Source organism: Acanthisitta chloris, unplaced genomic scaffold (assembly GCF_000695815.1).
Source record: "Acanthisitta chloris isolate BGI_N310 unplaced genomic scaffold, ASM69581v1 scaffold9863, whole genome shotgun sequence".
Taxonomy (NCBI): Eukaryota; Metazoa; Chordata; class Aves; order Passeriformes; family Acanthisittidae; genus Acanthisitta; species Acanthisitta chloris.
In genome coordinates this window covers 11,290-21,672 of record NW_008666620.1, presented here as the reverse complement: position 1 = coordinate 21,672, position 10,383 = coordinate 11,290, and the positions used below count along the sequence as shown (strand labels likewise).

The 10,383-nt window shown below is 44.6% G+C and overlaps 1 protein-coding gene across 1 annotated transcript in view; it reads right to left on the bottom strand.

Moving 5' to 3' along the window:
* The window catches only part of LOC103799852 (lethal(3)malignant brain tumor-like protein 3), a 29,312-nt gene extending 21,113 nt beyond the window's left edge, over positions 1 to 8,199 (bottom strand). The window contains exons 1-9 of the mRNA XM_009072203.1: positions 8,138 to 8,199; positions 7,706 to 7,814; positions 6,211 to 6,268; positions 5,117 to 5,205; positions 3,819 to 3,923; positions 3,095 to 3,230; positions 2,528 to 2,619; positions 1,429 to 1,580; positions 529 to 605 (exon numbers count right to left, since the gene is read on the bottom strand). Of these exons, the coding sequence (XP_009070451.1) occupies positions 529 to 605; positions 1,429 to 1,580; positions 2,528 to 2,619; positions 3,095 to 3,230; positions 3,819 to 3,923; positions 5,117 to 5,205; positions 6,211 to 6,268; positions 7,706 to 7,814; positions 8,138 to 8,199 (880 nt within the window). The remainder of the gene's footprint in view (positions 1 to 528; positions 606 to 1,428; positions 1,581 to 2,527; positions 2,620 to 3,094; positions 3,231 to 3,818; positions 3,924 to 5,116; positions 5,206 to 6,210; positions 6,269 to 7,705; positions 7,815 to 8,137) is intronic.
* Positions 8,200 to 10,383: the final 2,184 nt, after the last annotated feature.

The window sequence follows — 10,383 nt, the reverse complement described above, 5'->3', positions numbered from 1 at the left end:
CACCGAGTAATTACAGGAATTCTTGCTCCAGGGCTGTCAGTCTAGCAAATGGCAAACTTCATTTTTTTAGGTTTGTTATTTTTAAGGTGAATGAGCACTTCCAAGGCCTGAAAACATCAGTGGTTTTCCTGTACATTCTGTCCTTACTCATTTGCCAACATTCTTTTCATTTACTGCATTCCAGTGCAGCAGAAAGAGATGTGGCTTCAGTTACTCCTTCACTCCCAGAACTTCCATCTCTGAAATCATGACACTGATTCCTCTTTCTAAATTTCATTTCTGAAATGCTGAAAATCCTTCAAAGCTCTTTCCTTTCTGAAATCCAATTCAAGACTAAATCACCATTTTTTGAAAGAACTAGGCAACAACATAAAATTCAGTGGCAAAAAAAAAGTACAAACAATCATATTGTTCAGTCAGGAAAGAGCTCTGAATGCAAACTGGAACTTGCAGCTATGTAGTTATGTGGAAGGTGCAGCTTGCAGGTTTTTTAGCTGAGGCAGGGAGCAAGTCTCAGTTTCCACATACCAGGTGGTGTTGTCAGAGGGGTTCCAGTTTCTTGGCAGTAGCCAACAGGACGGATATAGGGGCTGCTTGCTTCACACCTGAATCAAAGAGGAAAAGTTGGCACCAGTCAGATTCAGAGCAGAAAGAAATGCAGGATTTCAAATGCTGCCTGAGAGGCCTTTGCTGGCTGAGCAGATGCTTTCAGTGGCTGTGATCATGACAAGCATTACCTCGATAGAATGTGTCGTGCCAAGTTTTCAAGGTGTTCAAGCTGCCCCACAAGATAGGGAAATACAAAGAAAACTCATAAAATGGTTTAAGGTTGAAAGAGACCTTAAAGATCATCCAGTTCCACCCACTGCCATGGGCAGGGACACCTTCCACCAGCCCAGGTTGCTCCAAGTCCTGTCCAACCTGGCCTGGAACATTTCCAGGGATGGAGCAGCCACAGCTTCTCTGGGCAACCTGTGCCAGTGCCTCAGCACCCTCAGAGGGGAGAATTTCTTCCTAATCTCTAATCTGAACCTTCCCTCCTTCACTTTAAGGTCATTTCCCTTTGTCCTATCCCTCCAGGGCCCTGTCCAAAGTCTCTCTCAGCTGTCCTGGAGCCCCTTTAGGCACTGGAAGAATGCCTCTTACTTCCAGTGCTTCCCAAGCAGCTCAAGCTAACTCCACTGGTTCTGACCAGCAAACAGGTGGGGAAACTACTGGGCTTACTCTTAGTAAGTAACTAAGTAGTTAACTTAGTAAGTAACACTGCTACTCTGAGTGAAAACCCAGTCATTATTCAGCTGTCTGAAAACTGATTGAAGATTCCAACTCTAGTGCCTGCATTTAGAACATCAGCTATTACCCTTAGTGGAGGAGAGGAATGACCCACAGTGTACTTGCAGACATGTCTCAGAGGTGGAATTTCTTTACCAGTAGTCGTAGCTCTCATCCCAGTTATCGAAATGGATCAGCAGACGATTATCCACTATGTCTGTGATGGTTGCCACACACATCAGCGACGGATTCTTCCTGTCCACTGCCTCGAGTTTCATCCCCAGACGAAAACCAGAGGGTGTGACAGGCTGAGAACAGGACATCAGGAGAGGAAATCAACCACATACTTGGGCAAACCACTGAAATTCCACTTGTAAACTCATTTGCTGGAGGTTGTAACGCCGAAACCAAAAAACCAAAACATACTGTAGTTACTAGGAAGAGGTTTGCAGAGAAGGTTTCCATGTGTTCTGGTAATGGCTGTTACTAGTGCTAAGAAAGAGCTGATATAGGGTAAAAAAAAGCATTTTGAGCTACACCCACCACTAGACTCGCAGGCTGAGACACACAAGCCTTGCAGTGAGGGGTATAGATGAGGGAAATGCCTTGCAGGTCTTGTCTTACTAGGGGAAGAGTTAGGAGAGTCTTCAAGGAAAACTGGTGACTAGGTGGAAGCAGCTGTACCCTGATCCTCCTGGAGTCAGTGCTTGTCCCTCTGCACCATCCAACCCACCACCCATGGGCTGTGTATCATGGGATTGACACAATATGGGAGTGAAGGTGACACAGGAACTGAGGTTAACAACCACAGAGAAAGCACCAGTGGGTGAAGGATGAAAAATACCCAAGATCCATAGCCCCATAATGAATCCCAAGGCACCCATGAGCACACTGCTGGAAAGCAGGAATTATTTTGGAAATGATTCAATGAGAGGAAAGTGACACAAATGTGTTGACTGTAGGGACAGAGCGAAACAGACGTGTGTAATAGATTTAACAAATGGATCAGTAAATCTTTTCCTCCAGCATTAAGGAGGAAAGGAAATACAAATCCTTCCTCTGGACTGGGGGAAGGAAGAAAAATTGTACTAGTTTCCCATTTCAGAAATAAATCACAGCAGGAAGTAGTTTGCATCTGATTGCACCATGGTTGCTCCTCTGGCATGAGCATATTAAATCCACCTAAGTATTCTGGCCAAAGCTCACTTAGCACCTGAGGTAGCTGCAACACCTTTTCTTCCACACCACCACTTACAGTGCTGAGGGTCTTAAAAAGGCTTTTAGGAGCTGCTTGAGCTTTGCAGTTCTTCAAATAGGAAGTCCAATTAAAATCTCCTTCCTTGAAACCTAGGAAGAGAGAGGAGAAGATTGTTTTGCACAGAACATTCTGATGGGTTTTCCAGGAATGGCAATTACCTGGAAGGATAGGAACTTTGCATGCTAACTGCCCTGCTGCAGACCTCAGGGGCTGTGCATTTCAGCTAAACCACCTCTCCCCTTCTCACTATAATGGCCAATCATTAATCTCAACCTTCCTATGCTTCCAGGAAATTGAATGCAGGGAAGAAGTGAGTCCTGAGCCCCAGAGGGACATGCAATAAAGAATTTCTAATCTGACTAACAATGTCAATCATTGGGAATAGCAAAAACAAGCTGCTTTGTTCTTTTGTGAGTCACTCTGCTACTTACACCTCTTCCCTTTAGCCTCTCAGATCGAGTTCCACAATGAAATCACATTAGAAATGAAACATGCAGAGCCAGGACAACTAGTTCTTAGTAGAATTTATGGTTTCTTGTACACCATTCCGTTTTTTTTCCATACCTTTAGGAGGGAGCAGCTTATGGCTTGTTTTTTCACACCAGCCAACAGGATGGATGTCTGAGGAATCAGCATTAGCCCAGAAGTCATAGCACTCTGGGTAACCATCAAAGTGCAGTCGTATCCTGTACCCTTGGACCTACAGTGAGGGAAGCTCTGATTATCACAGGAGCAGAAAGAAAATCACTCACCAAACACTCCTATATTTACATTTCTAGATAGTAGATTAGGTTCTCATTTATTCCTCAAAACTCCAGCTTTATTTTTCCTGTTACTCTCCCAGTTTCCATGCTCTTTTCTCCCTTCAAACAGCTGAACACAAAACAGGTCAGTGTAACCTCCCTGCCCTCCTGTTCCATGCCATGCACACATTGCTGTGTGGCAATATCTGGGGTACAAATGCAGCCCCAGAACTTTAGATTCCACACAACTGAAGCAGCATCAAAGCATTCCGACCTGCTTATATTTACCAAGTCTTAGAGCCTCATTGCATTGTTCATTAGAGGTAATTAATAGCTTTGTAACTCTGAGGCACAAATGCAAAGATCTGACAGGAAGATTTCAGGCAGAGATCCTTCACCACAGAACATCATTCCTTCAGTGTCACCTTGAACTCTCCTGACCATTAATTAACTAAGTACTATTATGCTCACGTTTCTACTTTACATTGGAAAAACTCCTGAATGTATGTGAGACTTTTGGAATCAAAGACAAGAAAAGCAACTACCTCAGCCACTGTGAGAACACAGAACCGAGAGGGGTGCTCAGGATCCAGCCCTTCCAATTTCATTCCAACTTTAAATCCATTTCGGCCTTGTGGGAAGGACTGATACTGTGAGAGGGGAAGAAACATTTGCTTTTAATTCCTAAAGACAAAATCTATTGCAGAGCACTCATCAGACACACTTAAGGCTTCAAATTTTCCGCTCAAGAAGATTCTATCCCCCAGTGACTGCTGCTCTAACAGACAGGTGCAGGCACAGGGATCAATAATGGTACAATCACTGTATTTCACATTCACTTGTTATTCTAATTAATCTCTCAAAAACACCAACCCCTGAGACTGTTGCAATTAGCTATGAACAAATCTCGGAGCAGATGCAGAAATCAGCTCTTCTCAAACACTAAAGAATCCTTTTCCTAGCCCAATGCAGAAACAAAGAGCCAGGAGAGCTATAATCACTGTGTCTGTGTCAGTCCAGATTCCCCCCAAAGGTAACTTGTCATCTTCAAATGGGGAAAGGGCCAAGGCAGGTTTGACCTGGAGCCCAGTTACACATTGGTGGCTTTCATTTATTTGCAGTCTTAATCCAAATGAACCATCTGAAGGATAGTAAAGGCTTCAAAGAAACCTGAGCTGGGATTGCCAATGGTTTGTTGACCCAGTGCAGGACCTGACCTTCCTTCTCAGCTCACTCTGCAAGGACCAACAGCCCTTGGCTCTGAGGAGCTCACTGAGAGCTGAATGCTGAACATGGGCTGGTGATGCTCTGGGGTGCAGAAACAGCTTCACCAAGGCTGAACTTACCCTCTGCCATCTGTGAACATATACAACTTCCACTCTCCCTCCTAACAGTCACTCCCTGAGACATCCACACCATGCCCAGAGCTGACTGACTCGTGGTTTCCCACAGAGGAAGGCTGGAAGGGATGCTGGACAACCACAGATGAGGCACAGGACATATGAAAGACATTAAGCTATTCCTCTCCAACAGTATTTGGAGGTTGCCTAACAGCCCATTTATCCAGACCAAAGCAGATCCAAGCAGTCACTGTTTATTTGTGAGACTCAACCAGCATTTTTCCACCTCCTGGTCTGGGATGAGACTCCCAGGGCAGATGACTATTTCCACAGTGCTTTAGGGCAGGAGGCAAACCCGTGGGGGTTTCACTGCCTGCTTGCACAGGAACAGCTCAGAAATGGCAGTAGCCTGAGGGTGGTCTCCAATCCCACCTCCACCGAGCGAGGAATGCTGTGCTGGTGCCTGAGAAAAACAGAGCAAGACAGTGGAAAAAGCTGCCAACCTCTCGGAACAGTTTTAGGGGAGCAGCTGCCATCCGTTCTTCTTCCAAGTAGGAAACCCAGTTCCATACCTTCTTCTTTCCAGGAAGCACTAATTAATCAAAGACAAAGAGGAAAATGAGTGTTTCTCTCCAGTACCTCCCTCTCTCTGCCCACTCTTCTCCTCCCATACTCCCCCCAGCTGCTTTGCTGTGGTATCCCAAAGGAGGCAGTGTTATCCAGCTTTTGAGGAAAGGCAGGAATTCCAGCAATAGGAAAACCATGCTCATTCCTCATTAAGTGTCAATTTATGGTATCACAGGTCAAATGAATTGTGGCACCAGGATTGCAGCCAAGCTGCCCATGGAAAGGTGCCACTGGGAAGTCTGGGCAAGACAGAGCGACTGAAGATGGTGGAAATTAATTCCTTCTCCTGATATTTCACTGAGGAATAATGGGTTAAACATAAGCTTCAAGCACAGAGAGTGATATAATTGCAGCTGAAATAGACCTAAAATAAATGAAAAACCAAGTGAATTTCTGTTCAGCTCACCAGATTATTTTTTTTAACATATACACGCACATATATTTATAACCTGCTAATAACACAATGCATCTACTAGAGAGGCAGCTCCCAGATGATGAAAACAACTTGGATTCAGTCTAGTAGAACCACAGTCATACACACAGAAAATTACATTTTAAATGCATATTAAACATCTCCCCCAGTTACACCTGCTGCCTCCTTGCAGGTATGGAATATATTTAACCCCGAGTCAATCCATCACATGTTGTTTACAACTTATTTTCTAGTGAGCATTGTAGGCTGTGGCTGTGAAGCTCTCCAAAGCCAATGGAAAAAAGATTCTTATTGTCTTCAGGGAGCTTTGGATCAGGCTGACTCCTTCCAGATCCTCACACAGGCAAATCCAGGATCTTCCTGCTAATACCTCCCAGAGACTGACTGTGCTAAGAGGGTTATGTACCTAATAAGCTATTCTGAAGGTGAAATGAGCTCTCCTGTCCTTTCCTCTGCTGTTTGTTATTATTCACTTTATAATAGCTACTAAATAAAATCTATAAACATTCAAGAAAAGAGACTATGAGCTTAGCTCACCTTGTTTTATTGGTTTAGTGTTTCTGCGGCTTTTCATATTATTTGATTTATTCTTCTCCTAGACACAGATACGTTAAAAAGAAGTTTAGCAAGATTGGTTTTCCCTCCCTCTGATCATCTCACCAACGCAGGTACAACAAGGCTGGAACAGGTAACTAACAGGACTATTAGCCAGCATTACTGTCTCTTGAAAAATCCTGCAAGAACATCAGTAGGGAATGTTACAGAGAGAACTTTGATCTTGTGGTATCCCAAAGTGCTTCACACATTATTTAAGACATGTTGCTGAGGTTCATTTAAGTGTGGCTGCTGAGGAGCAGCACAGGCCCAAAATCTCCATCACAATACAGAGGATTTGCTTTTTGCAGCAGCAGGATTTGCTGCTCACATCAGCAGCCTTACAGGAACACTTCATTTTCCTTTCCCTTTCTTATGCCCATCCATGCCAGGGAATGGATATAGGGAAATCAAAGTCATTGCTGAAGCCCTGAAGGAAGCAGAAGCTTCAAGGAACTACAGTCAGAGATGAACACCCCAGAAAACACAGTGTCCCTGAGTCACACTCCGAGCCTGACTGCTATCCACACTCCTTCTGTGTGCTCTTCAAACTCAGGTTTAATCCTTTGGGCTGTCATTTCTCCAAGCAAAAAAAAAAAAAAAGGCAAAATGTGCAATGCAAAACTTCCTGCTGGACATGCCCCAGAAGGGACAGTGAGGCAGTTTCTAACGAGGAGGAGGAGGAGGAAGAGAAGGGGGAAGAGACAGAATGCAATGACCTCTGAAAACAGCTGTCCTGTAAAACATCTTACAGGCATCACAGGGAAAAGCTGAGCAATAGGATGAGTTAAACTGCTCATGACATCAGAGGTTTCAGCCTGATTACCCACCAACACCTACCCCAGTGGCTCTGCTGTGCAGAATCATGTGCAGGAGGGGAAGAGAAATGGCTCAGGGAGATGCTGTGATTGTGTCAGCAGAGCTCAGGTTTGCACAAAGGGCCCAAAAGGGAATCAGCTGCTTCAGGAAAGTGAAGAAAAGATCAGCTCAGGACTGAGGTACTTGTGTTTCTCCACCATTAATGCAGGTGCCTGGCAGTGCAGGGAATGTACATGCAAGTACCTAATGAAACCCAGTCAAGCTCTGTGGTTTGACACTGATCTCCCATAACAGCACCTGAGTGCAGCTAGATCAAGTATTTTGGAGACAAAATATTTGTGGTTTTGCTCCCGTGAAATACACATAGTGCACAGGGCTATAGCTACACCTGTAAAGTTAAGAGTCTCCAATCCTGACTCTCACCTCTCATGAGCTATCCATTCACCCCTACTGCTGCTCAGAGCTCAGATATTCCCAGCACTGATGGAAATCAGAACCACTCTGGGTACAGAACAACCTCCCTCAGCTCAGTTTGCATTGCACAGGGGGAATCTGAGACAAACAACTGCCCCTGCTTTTCACAGCTTTCTCGAAAGAAAACACAGACAGCCTCACTTACCTCATCTTCATATGCATTTTCCTCCTCATCCTCTGACTCCAGAGGCAGTCTCCTCTTCCTCCGGAGGCGTTTGACAGGTCTGCCAGCCTCAGCCACCTGACAGCCACTGCTGGGAGCAAGATTTCTATTATTTGCCCTGTTTCTGCAACCACCTGGAATGTCTCTGCTATCATTAAACATCCAACATTGAAAACAGGATCAGATGCAAAGTGCAGCACTACTCCTGCAGCATTCCCAGTGCCTCTGGACCTCTCCAGAAGAACGAGGAGGTCTGGGCTGAGAGCCTGAGGAGGCAAATCGTGGCTGCAGGATTTGGTGGATATATAGCACAACACTTGCTCTGAAGAGTTCATTCTGCTCACAGCAACACTGTTCTGTACCACAATGTTCCCTTTAAATACACACCAGGAGGGATATCTGGGGTTTCTTTACCTGTCCCTGTGCTGCTGGGAGCTCGTTTGAGTGCAAAACTTTCCATTCTCAAAGCAATCCATCTGCACACAGGTTTGGGATTCGGAGCAGGGCACACCTTGTCTGGGCACTGTGGAAACAAAGACAAGACAACTATCAAATTAAAATGTTAGAACACTTTTCAGGCAATGAGTTATGTCAAAGTGCTTCACTGAGTGGCCCTCAGGATCCCATAGTGAGGGAGGTAATTCTCATCTCTGCGCTGGCACAGCACCTCATGGAGGAAAAACCCCTTTGATCTGTAATATTTTCATTCTGGAGAAACTCTGTCCCTGTAAAAGTGATGAAGGAGGATATAATCTCAAAGCTGTATCTAGGACACAGTTACAAATCTTATTGTATTTCTTTATTCCTAGCACCAGGAATTTATTCCTTTCTAACAGGAAAGACAAATGTCAAACGAGTCCAACTTGTTCAGATATTTTTAATATAGTTGGTTAAGTTTAAAAGCTTCTGCCTTTATATATACTTTGTACAGAAGAAAATCCCTCATAGGTAGCCCCTAAAACCAGCACATTATTGATGGGACAACAGAAACAATAATTTCCATACCCAGCAAGGGATATCTATTGATCTTTCCTCCGAACGAGAGCATGAAAATGTAAGAAATAACTCCAATATATCATTTCTGTTTACTTTCTCCTACGACTTGAGTTCTTCCTAATGCATATTAATTTGTAATTTCATAAAACACAGCTGTGGTGACACTCAGTGCCAGGCACCTGCACTGTGCTGATGGATAATTTGCCCAAGTAATCTGACATGGAAATCGTGCACGGAGGCTCCTACTCTGCATTAGTGGCACTGCTCGTGGGCACTGGTTTGATCAATCCAGTTCTGAATGCACCATTAAACACTTGAAAAGAAAAAACCACAAAGCTTCACACAACCCAGAACACAGAGTTATGAGTCACTTGGCTGTTTATTTAAAGCCATTCTCAGTCTCCACACTTGGACTCCTCCTGCTAAGCCAACTGATATTTTTCATGTGTATTTGCTCCGTGGGGATGTTGGATGGTCCTGGCTGGATTTGGGCAGACTCACTGCCTACACAACACAGGCCACACATGCCTGATTGTATTACAGCTTAAAGGCCCTGTGCCCTCAGGGACTTAATGATTCCACGAAGGAAAAGACAAACCAGGGAAGACTTGCAAGAACCAAGAGTGCTTGAAGAGCTCTGCTCCATCAGGAGTCACACTGATTCATGGGATATACTTGGAGTAAAAGGGTGTGAAAAATTCTTAGTGCTGAGGTGTCCATGTAAGACTGATGGATTGACATCTGCTCAGCTTGTGCAGCCAAGGAGAAGGACCCAGCAGGGGTGTGAGCCTGTAAGTGAACCTGTGGGTCTTACAGTGAAATTCCAGATGAGAATAGCCAGAAGAAAAGTTCAGGTGCAAAGTCTTCCAACTCAAAACCAGAAATAGTTCCACCAAAATCCTGGGGGAAGCCACCTGAGAGATGCTTGTCCAGGATGGCAACAAGACAAGAGATCATACTCTCCTCATAGAAGAAATTCCCTCCACAAGGATGTAAGAGTTCCAGGATGGAGCTCTGCCTTGACCAGGGATCCAGCACTGCTAAGACAGACCTTACACCAGGGAGCACCAGGTACTGAAACACACACTTCACTTTGACCTGTTTCCTCTATATATGTACAACACTCACCTTCCAAAGCAGGGAGAGAGGCAGTGGAAGTGTGGACAGCAGCAGGAACGATGCTGGGTGGGCTGGCATCTACTCCTAAGGCTGTAAGAGCTTTTATGGCTTCTGCTTCAGGAATGATTTCTAGCAGTCCAAACTCATTAAATAAAGCTGCAGGTAAGAGAAGAAAGCAAGCAAATAAGCAGTAGTAAAAAAGACTAGGAAGGGGGAAAGGAAGGAATAGGATTCCCCAAGGAGCAACTTAGGTATGGCACTAAAAGAAATGGCTGAATATATATTAAAAAGCTTTAAAAATAAGTAACAATAAAAGCATGAAACACCTAACACAACTCTTCTTCAAAATACCATCAACAGGCCCCAAAAGACCTCAGTGCTGCTTTTGGCTGCCAGGGAGGGAAAGTACCACTAACTCCACCTGCTTTGGATGTGCTTCCCTTGTGACTCCAGATGAGCACACCAGGGTAAGCACCCCCAGAAGTGCAGTTTAACCCACAGCTCTGCTTTGCTGTTCAAATTCATCCAGCAAACAATTACATTTA